This window comes from Hypanus sabinus, chromosome 13 (assembly GCF_030144855.1).
Source record: "Hypanus sabinus isolate sHypSab1 chromosome 13, sHypSab1.hap1, whole genome shotgun sequence".
In the NCBI taxonomy this organism is placed as follows: domain Eukaryota; kingdom Metazoa; phylum Chordata; class Chondrichthyes; order Myliobatiformes; family Dasyatidae; genus Hypanus; species Hypanus sabinus.
The window spans coordinates 101,313,485-101,337,381 of NC_082718.1; the positions used below are offsets into that span (position 1 = coordinate 101,313,485).

General features: G+C 36.3%; 1 protein-coding gene across 2 annotated transcripts in view; it reads left to right on the forward strand.

Annotated features, from left to right (window-relative positions):
• fbxw8 (F-box and WD repeat domain containing 8) overlaps window positions 1-23,897 on the forward strand; it is a 148,381-nt gene that overhangs the window by 57,852 nt on the left and 66,632 nt on the right. For both annotated transcript variants that reach the window (XM_059988303.1, XM_059988302.1), the window contains exon 6: window positions 19,860-20,056. In XM_059988303.1, coding sequence (XP_059844286.1) covers window positions 19,860-20,056 — 197 coding nt within the window. The remainder of the gene's footprint in view (window positions 1-19,859; window positions 20,057-23,897) is intronic.

Here is a 23,897-nt window from a genome sequence, read left to right on the forward strand (position 1 = left end):
TATCAGTGTCATTGAATGTGCTCTGAAATGCTTCTATCATAAACTGTTATACAGCATATGAAACATTAAATAGACCAAATGGATCTCCCGAAAATGAATCAGTTTGAATACTCAAGACAGTAACTTGACTGCTAAAGGAATTGTAATACCCTAAAATGTTAGAGCAATATTCAAATTTAGAACATGATCTAAAATGAGAAATGAGTTATGAAGCAAGAAATAGAAAGAACATCAATCCATATTATTTTTTATTGTTTTCTGCTCTGTATATTAAACATATTTTACATTCCTTTTACTATTGACTAGGAATTGTTCTCATTCATTGCACATTTTCATGCAGCAATATTTGTCTGTGGACTACACCTGTGCCGGTGATTCCCATTCTTTATTGGTATATATATATACAGTATGTTGATTGAAGATGGTTCTGTGAAAGAAAGAGAGACTCACACATACATAGTTCCTTTCATGAACTTGGGACATACACTTAATGGAAAGGAAGAACTGTTTAATACTGTAAATAAGTGTCAGAAGCTATTCCTGATTTTAGCTGCAATGAAAATGTGTAACAGTCGGCCCTCCTTATCTGCGGGGGATTGGTTCTGAGACCCCCGCAGATACCAAAACACGCAGATGCTCAAGTCCCTTATTTAACCTGGCTCAGTGTGGTGGTCTTTAGGACCTAGCAGAACCCTGGACTCTATTTAACATGCTCAGTGCAGTGGACATTAGGACCTGGCTGTGCAGCTCTGAATCCGCAGTGTTTCTGTTCACGAAAATGATAACGATTGAAAATAAGGTGGAAGTATAAAGTGATCAGAAAGAGGTGAAATGCCATTGGTCGTTGGAAAAGTGTTAGGCTACAGTCAGTCAATGATCAGAAAAACTTTAATGGAGAATGTGAAATGCCGTGCCCTGATGGAAGCGACAATTATTACTAAGCAAAGCAGTGGTTTAATTATTGAAATATGTATGTTTCTTAAGTGTTTTATATGCATAGAAAGGTAAAATATGTACTATATCCTAAAGAAAAACGTTTGACTAACTGACGCTAAATAATACTGGTTGTACCTGTTCTGACTTCAAATCTGACTTAAAGACGGACTCTGGAATGGAACTCGTTCATAACCCGGGGACTGCCTGTACTTTTAAGTCATTTCTAGATTACTTATAATACCTAATACAATGTAAGTGTTATGCAAATAGTTGTTATACTGTATTGTTTAGGGAATAATGACAAGAAAGAATAGTCTGTACATGCTCAAACAACGAGTGCTGGTGCGAGAACTTCCGGGTTTTCCTGATCTGCAGTTGTTGAATCCGCGCATGCAGAATCTGTGGAGAAGGAGGGCCGACTGTATATATTTATTAACTTACTAAGAAAGAACATCATAATTTAATGATATATTATATTCCTCTTTGTCACATGTACAAAAACTGTATTCTTCCTTCTTTCAAAACAAAAGATTAATTGAAAAAAACTTACAGAGAATGGATGTCAATTGCTTTTGTTATTTCTTCTGTAAGTAACAACTAAATGGAAGGAGGTAACTAGGTTTTTAAAGAACACATTAAATTACCCATAGTTCAGATGGCAGTGTAGGAAAAGAAAGATCAAAAATGTTGTTTTGAGCAGTTCCAAGGGAGAAACCTTCAGTAGTGCTTAATATGTAGGTCAGTTACAACTTACAGAGAAGGAAATAGCAGTAATTTAATTTTTCTGTATATTTCATCTGTTGAAATTTACTGGCATAGATACAATTGGGTACGACGGACACATTAACCCTGTGTGACGAATTTGAAGTTGATTTCTCATATATTGTATATTAAGTTTAAATCAAGTAGAGGGTATCAATTGCCAAACATTTTGGAGTGATTAAATGTCACAATATCTGTGTAGGTTTTAAATAATCATGTAAAATGAAAACTATCTTTTAACATTAAGAATAGAAGAAAATGTAAGCTCATAATGGACATGATGAATTATCATGGTGTGCATTCATTCCTTCGTCTTTATCCACTTATTGAGTTGGATAGTGGGGAGTACAAGTCATTTCATGCACCTGATGTCCTATATTAGCATTTAAGAGTTACCATTTGTAGAATTATTCCAATAAAGAGTTTATTATTGGGAAACTGTGATATCAATATATAAATTATTTGATTATGTTTTGAAAACATAGAATTCTGCCAGTTAGAATTCACACATTGAATAACAGAAGTTGCATTTGTAAAATTAATGAACTGAAATGCAGTATGACTGTTTTCCATATGGCAGTAAATATACCATCAACATTTTGACTAGATAAGGGTTATTGCATATTTGATACATGTTTTGCACTCAAGTTGTTGGTTAGTGTTTTGTATGTGACTTTTGTGCCCTTGCATATTAAATTTGTTTTCCCACACTTTGGCATTATACCAGCCTGATTTTATCACTAATTGCATAGTGAAAATGTAGCTGAAATGAATCAAATAAAATGCTTTAGTTGAACCATTAGATAAAATGGCAGAGTTGTTTTGATAATGAGCAGATGTAGCTAATGCATGGAGATTTGGCCATTTTCAAGTCCCATCTGCTCTATGCCTGCCTGCATTTGGCGGCGAGCCACTGCTCAGCAGCCAGACAACTTCTACACAGTCACATCATTTGTCTCTAGTAACGAGACTGCCTGCAGAACCCATTTCAATTTCAGCAAAGAAAAGCCATTTAGTATAGTATAAGTGAACATTGTTTTTCTGTGTAAACACATTTATGCATTCTATAATTTCATCACCAACAGTCAGCAGACAGAGGCTGTGAAGATTTGGGCAAAGTTGTGAAGTAATCAAATCATTTACAAGCTGCACCTGACTAAGGGATGCAAAGCTACCTTTTATATTTCAGAAATACAACTGAAAACAAAACTCCTCTTGAAGGTGGGATCAGGGTGTAAGGGAGATGAGGTGAGAATTGCTCCTTAAGTGGCGATAGAATATACTCTTTCATTATAATTATACATTTTGGTACTGAATTTGGCGGTCTTGTATTATCGTAGGTAATGTGATCAGATTTGTAGGTAGGATGTTGCTGTAACAGCTTTCAGAAAAGGTTTTATTTAATGTTAAATGTTTTCTAACAGGAGCATACATTGGCCCCTGTAGTGTTGAGAGTTTGCTGGGAGGCTTTTAAAAAAAAAAGAAACAAAATTGATCACAAGGGATCATGCATAGTAATAAAATAGAGAAAAGTAATAAAGATCAGAAAAATTATTAGAAATGCATTGGAATTAACTAAATTGCCTTTATTTTACAAGTTTCTTGTTTCAGAATAAATAATAAGTTCAGGTATTTAATTGGAGTAGTTTATTCAGTGATGGTGGTGGGTCTTTTCCTTTACTGAATAGATATTCATCCCATCAATGATTTCTGTACTGAGAGGGTATAAAAATTAAAATGGTCTTGCCAGTGTATTATACCTTAATTTTTTTTCAGCTCTAGCAGAAAAACAAAGCAGAGGAAGTTATTTGGTACAGAATTGTTGGCAAATAGCTCGCATTTACTTAATGATATGCCTCCAATGCATCATCTTAAATGTAACTACTGGACAGCTTAACAGTTATAACATCCTAGCCACCAACTTGTGAAATTGGCTTCCAACCCATCCCTCAGCCTGCACTGCAATAAATGAATAAAAATACATGAAAGGGCAAAATGCCAAAAAATGTCATCGTTGAAGGGAAATGGATTATGTTTATTTTGGAGCTTTGATAATATTTATCATCTTGTATTCTTTTCAAACTGACAGGTTGCTTTGACTTTGAATGTTTCATGATTGGTTAATAATTAAATACATTTTAATTCTCTGACATACTATGACCATTTTATGTAAGGAATATTGCAACTTGCTTACTGTGTTACAATTTGCAGGATGAAGTGGATGCTACCAATTCCTCCTAGGCTTGCCCAAATTGAATTCCAAATGTGGTTGTTGGTTCTTCTTTATGGAAGAGTGTTTCTGATTTAAACTGCCTCTAGCATACCATTTTTAGTCATGGAAATCTTCAAACCACATCATTCCTATGCAGTCTGGTGTCTGTGTGAGGCTAGTCCAACATGCCCCAAGGCATGGGTGGATGATTGAATGTTCAGTTTTGCTTCTTAATGAGACTTAATAGGGTAGGCCTGAATTATAACCTTAACTATCAGGGTAACATTAGCTCTGTAATAACTCACTCTTTGAGAATAATTTTTGCAAGAAGGAATAAGTGCTTATCAATTCTGTGTTGTTAAGCTATGTGCTTTTACAAATTTGGGCATTTTTTCTAATTTTCACCACTTTTCCCCATTTGTTTCCTTGTAGATTACACACTATATGTTAGGCACAATACATGGCTTAAGTGGATTGCATGGGATTTTCAGGCATATCAGATACTTAATGGTGGATTTAAAAAAAGATATTGTTAATTCATGTTAACAGCTGATGCTAACAATGTTCTAATTAACTTGTATTTTAACATCTATCATAACATACATTCTCTCCATGTCTTATACCTTTAAATAGTGCCCATCAGCCTGCTTTTCCATGCTTAAAACTTATATCATTAATTTATATAAATGACCCTGAGATGTATCGATTGGTAGATTTATTTCCTTCAAATTATCAGACCAATAGTTCTTCTGCTAAGTTTTTGCCATACTTGAGAAGATTTTAGAATTACGTGTTATCAGTCCTTTTGAGAATTGTAGGAGCCAGGTATTCATGTTTATTATGGTAACTAGTCACACTAACGGGGGAGTGGTAATAGCGAAGGGAATAAGTTATGCATTCATGCTTATTTGGTGCTAATTGCTAATAAAGATTTGACTTTTAGAGCAATCATTGGAGCTGTGGGCATGTCACGCAAGTATATCAAGTCCGTACCAGGCAGCAATTACTTCGTTTGATTTTTGGGTTGGTTTTTGGCACTATGAGAATTATTAATCTAAAATTAACCGAATGCATGCATGACTAAAACTGATTACTTTTTTCCAAAGATCTTCAAGCTAATCCAGATGATACCTTTTGAAAGAACTTAGTAGCATTCTAATTACTAGGCTACTGTATATGTGTCTCTTCACATTTTATCTAATTTTCTGCCCCTGAAAGTAGATTTCCAAATGGGATGATAACAGATCTACTTGGGAGTGTAGTCCATAGGTTGGTTGAGAATGCGAAGAATGATCTTGGCAGGGTCAGTGGGCTGCATGAGGGTGATATAGCAGAATGATTCCATTCACAGGGAGGAAGTTGGGAAGGTGAATAACTTATTGTTTTAGACAGAAATTCTTATTTCACTTTTGCTGGCCGTTTTCCTGTGGAAATGCGGGATTGTTCATTCTGGAAAGTGAAAAAAATGGGGGTGATAAGTGAAATATTGTAATTGATTCCCCCCTCCATCCTTAGGGAATGTGTTGTTCTGATTTTACCTGACCTCTCTCTCTGGATTAGGTAAGTTTAAGACAAATCAGATTTGGTTTCAGATTTGTGAAATTTCATTACGTAACATTGAAATTATACTCTTTTTTTTCTCTCTCTCTCACTGGAGATCAAGCAGGGAGAGTAGAGTAGAAAAATTTGGCACTAACTCAAGTTGCCCAAATGACCTGCCTCAATCACGTAATTTAATCATAGTAAACCATCTTAAATATACAGTCTGTAATAGGCTAAGTTATTGGACTGATAATGAAAGCATAGTAAAGCTAATGGATTCTGGTGTGCTTAAAATCATTTTTATTTCTAATTTACTTAATTGAATCAAATTTAAATTTTATCCTATAATTTTTACGTTAATAGGGCCATACTTAATCATTTACAGAGAAATAATTTTAGAATGTTGTAGCTCAACATCCATGAATTACTTGTCTATAACTAAAATCTTTAAGAACAGTATTCTTGTGCCAAATGTATCTTTTGCTGACTTGATGTTGTAAGTTTCAATAAAATCTAAATTAAACAACAGTGGAAAATAATCAGTTTTCTTTGTTGATGTGTGAAATCATTTGTTGCCAATAAATAATCTTTTCATCCACTATTTTAACAGAATAATCCATTGTAATATTAAGTTAAAACAAGTATGTGGTAAGTTATTGTATATAAAGTATTTTCTGAAATTATTTTATCGTTTACCACTAAATATGCTCCTGTTGCATCACACATTGTGGTTGCTATAATGTGATAGTGATTCACATGATGTTTCTAATCTGTTGCCACACTTTGATAAGTGGAATGAAGGTACCACATGAAAGGTAGTCAGTAGTACTGGTGCAGATCATTCAGGTAATTGGCTTCCTGCTGTTAGAAACAGAAAAAGAAGTCACATCACCAGTCAGTAATTTATTTTGATATTGGCACACTTTATCTTTAGCTAAGCCTTGCTAGTCCACAATGCAAGTATTATCATGTTTCCCTTTTCATCCTCAAACAATGAATAATTGGAAATGATAACCAAAAAACTACACTGATTAGATCAGAGTAGCTAGGTAGGATAGCCTAGCATGAAATAAAGCTCAATGTAAACACAGAAAATGGTAACTTTATTTCTGGTTTATTGATTTAATATAGAGAACTAATCTTCATTTTCCATTAGTGATCTTTTTTTTAAGATAACTGAAGGGAAATGTGTCATTTCTACTCTGAAGGGCAACTTTTTTGCAGTCTTAAATTAATGACTGAAGTTGCACTTTGAAGTTCATGTGTGTGTTTCTTGAGTAGGTACTGATTTTAGCATACAATAGTTTAGTTTAAATCTTTCATGCAGTGGTTGTAAAATATGTATTTTAATTACATATCCTTGGATGCTGTGGTCAAATCAACACGTAGAAACAAGCTGGAGGAACTCAGCAGGTCGGGCAGCATCTGTGGAAATGAGCAGTCAACGTTTCGGGCTGAGATGTTGACTGCTTATTTCCACAGATGCTGCCCGACCTGCTGAGTTCCTCCAGCTTGTTTCTACGTGTTGATTTGACCACAGCATCTGCAGTGTACTTTGTTGAAGGAGAACTACTTGAGAGGATCCCATTATTTTGAAAATGTCTTGAAAGTATTTAGTTCATTCTACTGTTCATGCTATATAGCAACTTTTGTCTAGCCTTATAAACATGATTATTTATTCAGTTTTGCAATATATTAACTTCATTGATTAAGTTCAGTTGACAAGAATAGGTTTTTCTGGAGTCTAAATTTTGGAACAGTTACTGAAGTACAAAAAATAACTTTTCTATTCACCACAATCCTTTGCCATTTTTTTTTACAAAAAGCATCATAATAATAAAAACTCTGGAGTTGAGTAGATGCCTGTCATCCTTGGTAAAAGTTTTACCTTAGAGCTCTGATAAAATAGTGCAGATTAAGTGCCACATAAATTAACAAAATAGTATTTGATTGAACATATGAAAGTCATAGTATTGCTGAGAAAGGAATAACGCTGATTATTTTTAATCATGCACAGAACAAGGTTATAGAGATACAATGAGGAACAGTCACATTTCAGACTGACATAAACATTTTCTGAAGGATAGTGGAGATAAGTCTCTAGAGTCTTACAGGAAAGGGAATGACGCTATGATGAGGAAAGTCAATTGAGCTGGAGAACTGTGCAGTTTGGATTAGAAGTGATCAAGCTGGAGATCCACAAGCAAGGGAAAATCTGCAGATGCTGGAAATCCAAGCAACACATACAAAATGCTAACAACACACACAAAATACTGGTGGAACACAGCAGGCCAGGCAGCATCTATAAGGAGAAGCACTGTCGACGTTTCGGGCCGAGACCCTTTTGCGTGTGTTGTTTGAATTTCCAGCATCTGCAGATTTCCTCGTGTTTGCACATATAAAATGCTGCCTGGTCTGCTGACACCCTCCAGCATTTTGTGTGTCAGGCTGGAGAGTGATCAGTTTCGTAGGCTGGTATTAAATCAGTTAGGTAAAACCAGTGGCATTCACTTACACATTAAGTTAAGTTGGAGAAAAAGCCCTGAAATTTCAAATATCCTTGGATGTTGACGTATTGGTACACAACTGAATATTCACAAATCCACTCACAGGTGTAGGGAATGTTTGAGGGCATGAGCCGGTAGCTGTGGACCATTTGGACTATCAGAGACGGTCAATGAGCTTTCTGAAACATAGATTAATTAAGGAAGATAACCCGGACTTAAATAGCAAAATCATGTCCAATAAATCTAAGGAAGCTATGACATCAAATGAAGTATAATGCAACATATTCTAATTAACTACCTTTGACCAAAAGGTTTGCACATTTCAGTTTTTATGCTGGTAAAAACACTGCTGATTAACTACAGCAATTTACAAACCTGAAAATTGCAGAAGCTGGAAACCATAGAGCATTTTGTCTAACAACTTCTGAAAATAAAATAAGAAATGGAGATGCTGGAAATTTGAAATTGAAAATAGAAGAGAAATTTAACAAGTAAGGCAGTCTCTGTTCAGAGGGAAATACAAAGTTAACTTTTGATACCTGTCATGTACTGCTTACAACTTTGCTCTCCTTATTTAAGGAGGGACATTCAAGTAGATTCACCAGAGTGGTTACTGAAATAAAGATATTGTTCTAGGAAAAATAATTGAGTAATCTCACACATAATTCAAAATAATGGGTGCCTATGTTAGATGCAGATGAAAAGAAATGTCTTCTCTCAGAAGGTCATGAATGTTTGGAATTTTCATCCTCAGTGCTGTGAATATATTCAAAGTGAATAAGTTGTGTGTCTAGCATTCAGGTGTTTTAGGGAGTTGGCAAAAATTGAGGCTGAGAGCAACTTACTCATAATCTTAAGGGGAGCATATGGCCTATTTCTGCTCCTGTTTGTTCTTATGCCCATGTAGCAGAAAAAGATTATTCAAAATTTTGTTTTACATTTTAAGCTACAAAATATTGTTACTTGGGTGGAATTTCTTTGTGACATGGGGATCCAATAAGAAGTGTTTCATGAGTGCCAGTTTAAATTAAAATCAACTTTGTGCAATGAGATATATTTATAATATTCAAATAACAGAATAAAAGTAAAGAATTTTGCCAGGAAGTTGGAAAGGATAAACAAATAGTTCTAGCTCAGGCACCTGGTAGATACAGTGCTTTGGAAAAGTATTCAGCCCCCACAACTATTTTCCCATTTTACTGTCTCATTTTCTAAAGTTAAAATATATTGAAGTAGGGTTTTTTTTAGCTTATCTACAAAACACTGTGTATCATGTTAAAAGAAAAATTCCAAAACCTGTCAACATGTCTACTAAAATTTAAAAACTAAAATTGTGAGGCTGAAAAGGTGTTCATCCCCTTTGTAATCACTACACTAACTTTCCTCAGGTGCAATATTGTATATTACCCTACAAACTCAACCAATTTGTTAATGTAGAAAATTGGAGACTCACCTATTTTCAAGGAATCGATAAGAATTAATACTCCTTCTCTCTGTAAGGTCCAACAGTATTGTAGAGTTTCAGTAGACCAAACCAAAATGAAGACAAAGAGAATTCAAGGCAAGTCAGGGAAGTGATCATGGAGAAGCATAAATCTGGAGAAGGGTACAAGACCATCACAAAGGCACTGAACATACCTTGTAGCTCAGTGCAGTCTTTCATGAAAATGTGGAAAAAATATAAAACCACAGCCACACAGCCTAAGTCAGGCTGCCCCTCTAAATATAATTGCTGGAGAAGAATGGCACTTGTAAGAGAGACTACTATGATGCCATCTATCGCTCTGTGTGTGCTGCAGAAGTCAGTGGCTGCCAACTGGGGAGGAAGTCTGTCTTTCAGCAGGACAGTGACTCAAAGCACTCTGCCAATGCAACCATGGGGTGGCTTCAAATAAAGAAAATTGATGTCCTTGAGTGGCCCAGTCAGAGTACCTGACCTAAACCTGATTGAACACCCTTGGCAAGTCCTCAACATTGCTCTTCACTGCTGCTTCCCAAGAAACCTGGCACAGCTTGAGCAATTTTGCAAGGAGGAATGGGCAAACCTTGCTCTATCACATTGTGCAAAACTAATAGAGGCTTGTCCTAAAAGACTGTTAGCTATAATAGCTCCGAGAGGTGGTTCAGCCAAGTACTGAGCAAAGGGGGATGAATACTTCTAAACTGCTGACATTTTCATTTTTTGTACTTTTAATTCTTTGTGCTTTACTGTTTTCCCCGATTTTTGGGTGGGGGGAGGCTCTACTATGAAAAAGGAGCATGTGATTCACAAATAATAATTCTCAGTTAAGTCGATCAAAATCCCTGGTTGTATTACTCATTGATTTGAACAAAGGGTTGGGGACTGAATGTCTTTACAGGGTATTGTATTCACTGCCGTATGAGGAGAGAAAATGAACATTTCTGGGAGTATGGCATTTCATGAAGCAAAGAACATATCTGTAGTTTGCATAACACTGATGGATGAGATGGAAGAAATATTGACCTAAAATTTATACAAAGATGCTCGTTGTCCCTAGTTGCTGATTGCCTTTCCACTGACCCCACTTTTAAAGCTGCACCTACTGGCTGTTAAAGCTGTCAAACAATTTGAGCATTTGCGAATTTCTCTGACATAGATGCTAAGTATGAATAGAGCAATGGAGCACAGTCCAGAAATGTTGACTAGACTGAACGGTGCAATATTTGTTCAGACTTTTACATATTCTGCTTTTGTTCTGAATTCCTAAACTGTCAATGTTTAGGTGAGCTTGCAGGCCACTGTGTAATGAGTTTTTTTTCCCCAAGTCCATAGCTTTTAACATATTAAATTCCTTGTACTGTTTAATCACAATTTGCAGTATGAAGCCCACATGAGTAATATAGTAAATCTGTACATGTATATATTTCAATGATCAGGGTTTTGTTTAGTACACAATATAAAGCTCACATGAGGAATTGCATGTGTTTAACTCCTTGATTATTGATTAATAATGTTTTTTACTATCAAGGCAATAATTTAAAAGTTCATACTGTAGTTAATACTTGAGATGGGCAATAAAGTGCTTCTTCATTTTTCTATGTGCTTATATTTGTTAGTGTTATTAACAATAAATATTCAGTAATGTAAAGTAACAAATTTAAAATACAATTTTGCATGAAGAAATACTTCACTCATCTGTTAAATTGTGACTGTAGTTTCCAACCTTTCAATCACACAGGTACTATATTCTCTTTAAAACTATAGCAGTGTTTCCCTGTACCTGTTGTGCTCCTATGTGATAGATTGCAGTATTAAATTACTCTGGCTAAGGTATTAAAAACAAAAATGCAGTGTTTATTTTATTTGCAGTATTTATTACAGTTTCTGTCATTGTTTAAACATTACAATCTGCTTAAGTGAAGTAAATTGCCAGCAATTTCTAAATGTGCTTTATTGAGCATGCTGCTTAATACTACCCTAGTATTTGTTGTGGATATTCTGCTCTTCAACCGGCATCAGGTTAGGATTGTGCATGAGCTACAAAGACAGTGTAGTTGTATTGAGAACCATGTTCAAACAAATGCTCATTCGCTCAGGCCATCTCTTTTTCCAACTGTCATAGAAGAGATCCCACTGTCATAGAAGTTTGTCTTCAGTCACATTGATGCACTCCAGGCGATTTCAGTGAACATCTAGGAACACAGGATGCAGTAGATCATGATGTATTGAGCTCAAAACTAGCTGCACCTCAATCCAAATTATTCCAGTATCATTGAACTATTCATATCAAGCTGATAATGTGAATATTTGCATGCGTATATTTTGCCACAAAATGTAGAACAAATCAATTCCAGCTAATTACTGTCCAATTAATCTACTCAATTATTAGCAGAGCAATTCAAGAAAGTATAATTTGTGCTAAACAGCAAGAGAGAGTCTAGCAATTACTTTAGACATTGAGGAGCATCTGGAATACACTATTCTCTACTATCCTAGATGAGTGCAAGTCCAAAAATAAGTTCAATACCATTTAGAGCAAAGCAGCCCAGTTGATTGGAATGTTTAAAGTGGTCTGCCGTGTGCATTATCTGCAAGATTCATTGCGGTTACCCACCAAGGCTACATCCTTAACACTAAGCAAGCCCATAAGCTCTACCACCAGGAAGGACAATGCTAACAAATGCATGAGAACACCACAACCTGCAGGTTCCTTTCCAAGTAACACACCACCTTGCCTCAGAAATATTTTGCTGTCTTTCATCATTGTTGGATCTAAATGGTTGAACTCCTTCCCCAGCAATATTGTGGAAGTACCTTCACTCAGCTAGTCTGCAGCACTTTAACGCAACTGCTTCATCACTACCTTCTCAATGGAAATTAGCATTTTTAATTATGCAAGACTTTATAGGCTTATACATTTTTAACTGTTCAATTCATTTTTAATAGTATTTAAAAATCTCAATGGCCAATGGGCTTATAGAACATAGAATAGTACAGCACATTACAGGCCCTTCGGCCCACAATGTTGTGCCGACCCTTAAACCCTGCCTCCCATATAACCCTCCACCTTAAATTCCTCCAAATACTTGTCCAGTAGTCTCTTAAACTTCACTAGTGTATCTGCCTCCACCACTGACTCAGGCAGTGCATTCCACGCACCAACCACTCTCTGAGTGAAAAACCTTCCTCTAATATCCCCCTTGAACTTCCCTCCCCTTACCTTAAAGCCGTGTCCTCTTGTACTGAGCAGTGGTGCCCTGGGAAAGAGGTGCTGGCTGTCCACTCTGTCTATTCCTCTTAATATCTTGTACACCTCTCTCATGTTTCCTCTCATCCTCCTCCTCTCCAAAGAGGAAAGCCATAGCTCCCTTAATCTCTGATCATAATCCATACTCTCTAAACCAGGGAGCATCCTGGTAAATCTCCTCTGTACCCTTTCCAATGCTTCCACATCCTTCCTATAGTGAGGCGAGCAGAACTGGACACAGTACTCCAAGTGTGGCCTAACTAGAGTTTTATAGAGCTGCATCAGCCCCTAACTTATTGGACAGCAAATCTGGAGACAAGGCTTTACTATTTGCTGAAGGTTTCCAAAGGAGTTTTGCAGGCGAGATTTGTTCTGGCCTGTTCATGTGGCACAGTTAGATTGCTTGAAGCCTAACTGCCACTGGAGCCTTCTTTTTCACTCTGCTCCAGGACCATCTGAGGTACTGAAATTATCTTTCTATGTATGGAAAAGTTTGGGGAAATAGTAGTTGCCCTTTGGAGAATAATCAGGAAAATTTTCTTGCAAGATTACTCTTTAGACTAAATATACAATTTGAATCCATTTTGACCTGTTTTTAAAGGGTTTCCTGCCATTGTGTGAAATAAAGAGCCAGATCTTGCTGGAGTATAGTATTACATGGCATTTTATGATAGTTGGCCCATTGCCTGCATCCCTTCTTGAAATGTTATTGGAAATGCAAGCTCATAGTGCTTTGAAAAGACTAAAGTGAATGAGTAGGAACAACTGTGCATTTCCATGACTCCGTTGTAAGGATTAAGCAGGAGCGAGAAAAACAACAGAAAATAAAGGTGAATTAGAGTTGATGTTAATATAGAAAATTCAATGGGAATAGACAGACTGCATTGAGAAACAACGAAAGATTGGAATGGAAAGGGGAAAATTACCATTTTGAAAATCTAAGAATTGTTCTCATTGATTAGTTTGGCAAGAACAATTTATGTTTTTAGAAAGAGATTTATGAAGCAGGAGGCAGCGAATCCTTTGAGATTCTAGAAGTTGCAAACCTGAGTTTCATGGCCCATTTGTACGTTAATATTATTAAAATTCGTGTTCATTTTTCATTGAGATTTTGACAAATACTTTGTATTGGAGCTAGTGCCTTGTGGTTGCAATTGGAGAGTCTATATGTTACTGTACATTATAGTACAGAATTGAACGCACTTTGATTCTTGAAGCACTAATTCATTTGTTAACTTCTCATGAAATGAAAAGAGAGTCCTCACAAGAAATAAACTACTAAAAAAAATTATCCTGAAACAAAACACCACTTTTGAAATGCTTAAAGTAGTGTGAAGCTCTTTTAGAGTTGTATTATGTTGAAAACAATCAGACTATTGACAACACCGTGGCAAGTTAATGAACTAAAGATTGGATGAGGCATATCACTCTGAGCAAACAGTCAATTGTATAGCAAGGAAAGTCAATTAAATCAGAAAAAACTGTATGTTTACAGAAACAAGAAACTACAGTACAGCAACTCCTCTAGAAAACTATGCTGAGCGGAGAATAGTAGCATATAAATGGTATGCAAAATATCAGAGTCTAACTTACCCAATTATAATCACTCTACTAAGCTGTAACAGTGTAACACTACAGACCACCTTTTTCACTACTATGGACTAGTCTCTGTGTCTTTTTTTTTGCACTAAATGTCTGAACTAATTTCTGAAGAGTCAATGAACCCATGACCACTACCTCACTGTTAGTTTTTAGCACTAAATATTTAGTAATTTTTTATAGTTACATGCACAAAATGCTGGAGGAACTTAGCAGTTCAGGCAGCTTCTATGAAAAGGAATAATGAGTTGATGTTTCAGGCCGAGACCCTTCATCAGGGCACCAACTTGTTATTCTTTTCCATAGATGCTGCCTGATCTGCTGAGTTCCTCCAGCATTTTGTATGCATTAGTCTGGATTTACAGCATCTGCAGAATATACCATACTGCTGCCACAAAACAACAAATTTCACAACATATATCAGTGATAACAAACCTGATCGATTCTGTTCCACATACACACTTTCAGTATTAGCTTTGTAAGAAATTTGAAAGATTTGTGAAATCCAACACATGACAGATAGAGAACTTGTAGCCTAGCATCAGTCAACATCTATTTTTTTAAAGCTGAAAATTATAAATATTGGAAATCTGAATAAAACAAAAAAGCTGAAAATACTCAGTAAATCAGGCAGCATCTATGAAGACAGATACAGAATTAACATTTCTGATGAATGATCTGAAATCTCATCTCTGTTTCTGTTTCCATAGATGCTGCTTGACCCTCCAAATACCACCAATGTTATTCTGTGTTTATTTGTGCTTTCATTACACTTGATTTCAATAAAGATATGATGATGAGAAACTTACCAGAAACCAAATTCCCTGCTGAGCAGGATAGAAGATTGCCTGACAGCATTAATTTTTTCATCCTGTATGAAAATATATTAATTGCTGTATTGCCCCATAGGTTCGAGGTCACACATAATTTTTTAGCACATCTCTTAATCCAAATACATTGCAATGCTTTAATCATTAGTTATCATATTCAGTCAAAATCCATTGTTCATTCCTGTGATTTGCTTAGGCAATCACTTGGATTTTGCTTGCTCCATCTATATTAATGCATTTTATATTGATTCCACCTCTTTGAGTTTAGAGATCTTTTGCAATAAGCAAGAAAGAGAGGGAGGTGATTTATTTCAACAACTGTATCATGGCACAAAACAGACATTAATTATTGATTGCTAAGTTGTAAACCGAGACTTGGCTTCAGTTGATTATGTCTGGCCATCAGTGAAATGTCAGATTATCAGACGCATTAGCTGTGAGGATTAAATTGGAACTGAGCGTGGTGGAGGGTTGTAGAAAACACTGTCTGAAATGACAAAACTGATTTACTCTGCTGATCAATGTTTAAAGAAAAATTTGTTCCCAAATTCTGTTTTACAAATGGTTGTTATTGTGGGGAGAACATAATTCAAATTATGTTTTATGGTGAAACAAGTCCCCGAGTGGTTCATTGCTTCTAAACACCTTAGCTAATCTAGGGTTTGCTGTTAATACCCAAAAGTAACATGAAACATCACTGCCATCTAAGAGAAATCGTGGGACCTCTTACAATGATAGTGGTGCCATGTGCTGAGTGAATGAGATGTGATCTCTTTGGACAATGTCTAAACTGAGAGCCTGATTTTTCATTTTCTTAAAATAACTCATTCAGTGTCATTTTTGGTCTAAGCATTACTAATTCCTGAGAATTTTAGCTGGTGAGATCAGTATAGAAGAAGTGACATTGTGAGTATATACTAATGCAGTACTAAAAATTACTTTGTGCCGGTTTATCATTTATTTCTTACTCTATAAATTGATTCATTTTGGTTATTTAAAAGACTAAGACTGAAGCCAGGAGCATTTTCTTTTGTTGAACTGGTAAAATAAGACAGTAACTGAGCTGCCCAGAGAATGCCTTTACACTGCTCTAGGAATGATGTCATTGCACTACTGAAATGGTGTAGCTTATAATAAGGGAGCAAAAAGCATTGTGTGGAGTTCATGTACTCAGTTATTTTGTAGAAAATGTTAGTGGGTTATGTGAAAGTGTGAAAACGCAATGCCTATAAAAAGTATTCTTCCCCCACTCCACCCCACCCCCACCTTAGAAGTTTTTATGTTTTATTGTTTTACAACATTGAATCACAGTGGATTTAATTTGGCTTTTTTTAAACACCGAACAACAGCTAAAGATCTCTACCAAGTGATCCAAGTTAATTACAAATATACAAAACAAAATAATTGATTGTATAGGTATTCACCCCTTCAAGTCAATATTTAGTAAATATGCCTTCGGCAGCAATTACAGCCTTGAGTGTGTGTGGCTAAGTCTCTATCAGCTTTACACTTCTGGACACTGCAATATTTCCCATTTTTTACAAAACTGCTCAAGCTCTGTCAGATTGCATGGGGATCGCGAGTGAACAGCCCTTTTCAAGTCCAGCCACAAATTCTCTATTGGATTGAGATCTGGACTCTGACTTGGCCACTCCAGGACATTAATGTTGTTCTTTTAAGCCATTCCTTTGTAATTTTGGCTTTATGCTTGGGGTCATTGTCTTCTGGAAAACGAATCTTCTCCCAGGTCGCAATCTCTTGCACACTGCATCAGGTTTTCTTCCAGAATTTTCCTGTATTTTGCTGCATTCATTTTACCTTCTACCTTCCCTAGCCTTCCAGGGCCTGCTGCAGTGAAGCAATCCACAGCAAGATGCAGCCACCACCAGTTTCGTGGTTGGGATGGTGTGTTTTTGATGATGTGTAGAGTTTGGTTTATACCAAACATTGTGTTTAGTCTGATGGCCAAAAAGCTCGATTTTGTTTTCATCACACCATAGAACCTCCTTCCAGCTGACTTTGGAGTCTCCCATATGCCTTCTGGCAAACCCTAGTCGAGGTTTCATATGAGTTTTTTTCAGCATTGTCTTTCTCTTTACCACTCTTCCATAAAGCTGCAAATGATGAAGCACCCAGGCATCAGTTGTTGTATGCACAATCTCTCCCATGAATTTGTTTACTTTAAGATCTGTTTTGGATCTAGGTGTAATACTAATTGTAGTGTGATATGTCTACCCATCCCTTTCTATTTTTAAGTCTCAACATTTCATTGCACATTGAAAATTAATTTTTAACACTGGTGGATACTAAATTATTGGAGAAATGTATAAACAAGATGGTGTGGTTATATATCTAGAGATCTGTATTTATAACCCAGCGATGTAGTACAAATCCCTCCATAGCAGCTGTGAAATTTAAATTAATTTAGTCAAACAATTTGTTAGAAAGAGCAAGTATGTCAGTGGTGGTATAAATCCAGTTGGTTCGGTCGTATTCATAAGGGAAGGAAATCTGTTTTTCTTACATGCTCTGACTTGCATGTTACTCAAGCTGCACAGTAACATGATTAAACTCTTAACTTCCTTAGAAAGTGTTACTACAAAACGCAGTATCCATCTGTATTGTGGAGAAGACAAAGGCACACTAATTGTCTATTGATAATCAAACTTCAGGGCACCAATATGGTTATATTCTTCCATTGTGATTTCACACTCTGCCTCTGCCCACTAATGCCCAACAGTTACTCAACGTCAGTAAAATCAAAGAATTAATTGCGTACTTCAGGAAGGGTAGGAGGAGGGAACACAGATCAGTCCTCATGGAGGGGTCAGAAATGGAAGTGTGAGCTATTTCAAGTTCCTGGGTGTCAGTATCTCTGAGGATCTACCATGGACCCAACATATCAACGTTGCTACAAAGAAGGCATGGTAGTGGCTATATTTCTTTAAATTTTGAGGAGATTTGGTAATATCACCAAAGACACTATGGAGGCTACTGCATCATCTACAAGAGTGGCTTACTGATAGAACTACTGACTAAGATGGCTTAGTCCTGAAGGCATGGCTGCCAATCTGTGGGGTGGTAGGTGGTGAAAAAATTACAACAAAAGATAAACCAGTTACACTGGTATCTATCTCTGATTGGTATTGATGGGGCTGATCACTGTGCAATACTTGTGTAGATGATGTCTTGATATAACACTGAGGATGCCCTCTGTCACTATGTTGTGTGGCACAACCACTATGTTTAAATGTTTTTGTTAAAATCTAACAGCTCAAAATCTGAAGCCCAGTGCATATCAAAAGTAACCGTTTTTTTATTTTTGTAATTTGTAGCCTTGTGGCTTGGCACAACTTCATTCTACCATTACCATCAAGAACCAATCAATTTAAAGCAAATCTCTGCATTTGTGTGGTGCTTGGTGAAATGCAGTATGAATAGCGAAAGGTAGTAGATACTAAGTAACTACTTTGACAACACTCATGTTTGCTTAAGATATGTCAAGCAATACTGTAGTGCCAATAGTGATTGTCACCAACAATAGAGCCTAAGCAATTTCTCTAGAAATTCAGGAACATGGTCATCAACATCCACAGAATGGGGAGAATCATTGTGGACTGGAAATGTAAGAATTTAAAATTTGTGATTAATCTACCTTCAGTTTCTGTTTACAAGAGAGTGTTACAAACGTCTTATCACTATTTATTATACAGGCAAATACTACTTAACATCTTTTCTGAGAGGTTTCATTTTTAAATTGTATGAGGGAATAACTCTATTGCTGTTCCCCAAAATGATACAAAAGATTTTTGAAGCTGCTTAGGGCAATGGAAACCTATTTTGATATTTCATCTGAAAAATGGCATTTCCAGTGAAAAATGTTCCCTCAATATTTTACTTAAATATAGCCCAATTATTACATTATTATAAATATTAATATAATTATGCATATTAGATATTTATGCTCAGATCTCTGAAGTGGGACTTGAACTCATGAGTGATTTAGTTTAGAGAACTATCAGCTGATCTGAGGCTGTTACTGGCCTTTATATATTAGTTCAGATATCATTCTGGAATCTTCCAACGCCATTCCCTCCAAGGAGCAATTTAGCATTCCTAAGACCTTAAACTGCATAACATTTACCAAATTTGTATTTTAATCCTCTAGGTATAAAGATTAAAATTCCATAATCTTCTTTTCAGTAACTTTCTGTACATCAGACATTTAAATAAACTATGTATAGCGACCACAAGACACTTATGCTGCCAGCTTTTTAATCTTTCAGAATGCCCTCTGTGTAAATACAACATAGTTGATGTTACATTTTTCACATTTTCCCATGTTTAATTTTTCTAATTCCCATCTTTACCTTCCGATTCTTATGTCATGTAAAATCTGCAAACCATATGTAGATATCCATGCCAATAATGCAAATAATAAAATAAAAGGATTAAAAGCTATTGAGTCCTGCATTAGTTTCATCACCTGCCTGATATTAAACATGATGTTCATGCCACTTCTGAGCTAGATTAATGTGTGTGCTCAATTTGCTGCACTGTGAATTTTAATCTATGAAATTTCCCTAGTGATATGAGTAATGGTACACATTTTTAAAATTGAAATGAATTATTGAATGACAGAATACACTGAGGTGAAATGGCTTTAGATATAATTGTGGAAGACTTTTTAAAAATAAAAATGTACTAACATTTTATGTGCAAAAATCATAGTTGTATAATTTTCTTCTATCCTCACTTGCAGGTGCTATTGATGTATGGAGCACGGTTCTTGCACGCGAACCAATACATCATTATCGACATAGCCAAGACATACAGTCTATGGCTATAGCAACAGATAGTGCTGTAATAGCAACTTCCTCGGGTTATCAAGTAAGATTAGAATCCACTGATGAGAAAGGATACTGGCAAAATGCATGCCAATTTGAACTTCAGAAACTGGTGGGTTTACATTTTATTATTTCTCATGTGTACACTTTTCCAATCATGGCTGAATGCGATATTACATTATATGGGGCTTTATATAAATCTGTTCATTATTAGAAAATCAAGAAGTTTATATGCTATTAGCATCCATTAGATTGATTAAGATTTTGTGGAGAGGGCATCTTAAAGGAAGAACAAACATCAATGTTTTTAGGAGAAAGGTTAAAATCAATAAAGGAATAATACTTAAAATTTATAGAATGATGTTTTATATTGAAAGGTCTCAAAAACCTTTAGTTAATTGCTTTTGGAAATGTACTGACTTGTTATGACCTAAGGGATTTGGTCCATCAAACCTATTTGCATCGAACTATCAACAGTTTATTTTTATGAGTATAATATTGAAAATCCTGTCCTTAACCACTCAGACATAGCTATACCAATTCCTGAATTGGATTACATGTTTATTTTTTAGGCTTGCTGTTTCTGTTCTCCAAGTAGCACAGAAATGATTGTATTTATTTTGCTGACTCTTTTTTTAAAAAAATTAATCTATTTCTCAAACAGCTGTTTATCTGCTTTTCTTTTAAAGATTTTATTAACATACATTCACAGTTTTATTATCTAGTTAATTCTCTGGATATAAGTATTGCTGGCAAGATTAGCATTTGTTGTCCTTCCTATTACTCTTGGACTACTGCTGTCTTAAGTGTTGAAACTTCCACCAGTGTATATTTAGAGATACATCCTGGAACAGGCCCTTTCTGCCCAATGAGCCTTGCAGTTCAGCAACCCACTTAGCCTTATCACAGCTCAATTTACAGTGACCAATTAACCTACTAACGGGTATATCTTTGGACTGTGGAGGAATGCAGAGCATCTGGAGGAAACCCTTGCAGTCACAGAGAGGACATACCAACTCCTTACAGAAAACTCCAGACCCGGTTCCTGGTTGTACTTGAAATTAACGCTGCACAGATTCACAAGATTCATTCCTGGGACACAGGAGTGTTTAATTATATTGGTCAAAACTCCTGGAGTTTTGAAAGATGAGAGATATTCTTATGTAAACATACAAGATTAGCAGAGTGGACCCAAGGTTAGAGAATTTAGAACTAGGAGATAAAGTTGCAAATCTGATGTTGACCTTTTAAGGCACAGTTGAGAACTAATTTCTTTATTCAGCCCATTATGTCTGTGTTGATCATGATGTAGATCTAAACAGATCCCATCTCCCTATCACGTCTGCTTCCACCACCTCCCTGACAGCACATTGCAGGCATCTACCATGCTCTGTGTAAAAGGCTTGCTCCACACGTCAGCTTTAAGCTTTTATCCTCTCACCTTAAACCAATGCCCTCTGGTATTTCATCTCTCTACCCTGGGAAAAAAATCCAACTCCTACTCTAACTAAATGCCTCTCATAATTTTATACCCTTCTATAAGGCCAACCCTTAGCTTTTGATACTCCAGCAAAAACAACTCAAATTTGTCCAACATCCCTGATAGCTAATACAGTATTCCAGACAACATCCTGGTGAACCTCTTCTGCACCCTCTCCAAAACCTCTACATCATTCTTATAGTGTAGTAACCAGAACTACACACAATGTTCTAAAAGTAACCTAACTACAGTTTTATACATGACTTGTATACACAACAGGACTTGCCAGATTTTATATTCAGTACCTCAACCAATGAAGGCACACATGCCATCTGCTTTCTTTACTACCCCTTCCACTTGTGTTTCCACTTTCAAGAAGCTATGGACTTGCACAACACGGGGTGTCTCAGGGATCTGTTTTGGGCCCAATGTTGTTTGTAATATACATAAATGATCTGGATGATGGGGTGGTAAATTGGATTAGTAAGTATGCCGATGATACTAAGGTAGGAGGTGTTGTGGATAATGAGGTGGATTTTCAAAGCTTGCAGGGAGATTTATGCCGGTTAGAAGAATGGGCTGAACGTTGGCAGATGGAGTTTAATGCTGAGAAGTGTGAGGTTCTACATTTTGGCAGGAATAATCCAAATAGAACATACAGAGTAAATGGTAGGGCATTGAGGAATGCAGAGGAACAGAGAGATCTAGGAATAACTGCATAGTTCCCTGAAAGTGGAGTCTCATGTAGATAGGGTGGTGAAGAGGGCTTTTGGAACGCTGGCCTTTATAAATCAAAGCATTGAGTACAGAAGTTGGGATGTAATGCTAAAGTTGTACAAGGCATTGGTAAGGCCAAATTTGGAATATTGTGTGCAGTTCTGGTCACCGAATTATAGGAAAGATATCAATAAATTAGAGCGAGTGCAGAGACGATTTACTAGGATGTTACCTGGGTTTCAGCAATTAAGTTACAGAGAAAGGTTGAACAAGTTAGGTCTCTATTCATTGGAGCGTAGAAGGTTGAGAGGGGATTTGATTGAGGTATTTAAAATTTTGAGAGGGATAGATAGAGTTGACGTAAACAGGCTGTTTCCATTGAGAGTAGGGGAGATTCAAACTAGAGGACATGATTTGAAAGTTAGGGGGCAGAAGTTTAAGGGAAACACGAGGGTGTATTTCTTTACTCAAAGAGTGATAGCTGTGTGGAATGAGCTTCCTGTAGAAGTAGTAGAGGCCAGTTCAGTTGTGTCATTTAAGGTAAAATTGGATAGGTATATGGACAGGAAAGGAGTGGAGGGTTATGGGCTGAGTGCGGGTAGGTGGGACTAGGTGAGATTAAGGGTTCGGCATGGACTAGGAGGGCCAAGATGGCCTGTTTCCATGCTGTGATTGTTATATGGTTATGGTTATATGATACCTCTGTAAATCATTGCTATTAAGTGTCCTGCCATTTACTGTATACTTTCTTCTTGGTTCTGACCTCCCTGAGAGCAACACCTCTCACTTTTCTGATTAAGCTCCATCTTCCATTTCTCCAATGTTGAATTGATCCATATCCTGCTGTTTCATTTGGCAAACTTAAATACTATCCACAGCACTCTATATGTGTAGTCAGTGAATTTACTAATCAGACCACCAGTGAGTTGTAAATATTTCGATTCCTCTACCTCTGATAACTAGATGCTTTATCATTGGATGTATCCTTCCTATCGTTCAAGGTTGAGATTGATTTTTCTCTTCATTTAGAGAATCAGGATATGTGGGGATTGGACAGGAAGGTGGGCAAGATGCAGGATTGGCTATTATCTTGTTAAATGTTTGTGCAGGCACATAATATCAAATAGCCTTCTCCTGCTTCTAAGTCTACTGTTCATTTATAGGATATAAGAAGCTAAGATGCTGGTAGATTTGCTGCATCCAATGCACAGAAAACAAAATGCTAGTATCACATGTAGTGAATGGTAGCTAGTTTCTATGATGATGGCTCTTCAATTGTAAACTAAGATAGCCTGCAAAAGCTATAGGCATGGGTTGTGCACACAGTTTCTTTGGAGCATTGGGGTATTAAAGAAATATCCTCTTATTTGTTGTCATTTACATTTCATGACAAGATGTTGTGGGTCTGCAGAGTACTGCATTGATCCATTGTTGATGGTATAAAGACAAAAGGTGGCGGAAACACTCACCTGCTCAGGCGGCATCTATGGATAGAAAACTAAACTAATATTTCAGGCCAAGAGCTTTCATCAGAACTAGAAAATATCTCTTGACTTGAACTGTTATAATTTACATAAGTGACTGAGTGTGCTGTTTTCTGCTTTTTTTTCCAGATTACCCACTGTTCATATTATTGTTTGTCACTTTCTCTCATGTTATGTTGCTTTTGTTTAACTTCTTCATGTGTTTGTGTAACTCTCATATTCTCTAAATGAAGAGAAAAATTGTCCTCAGCTTTGAATTTTGGACAAATGTA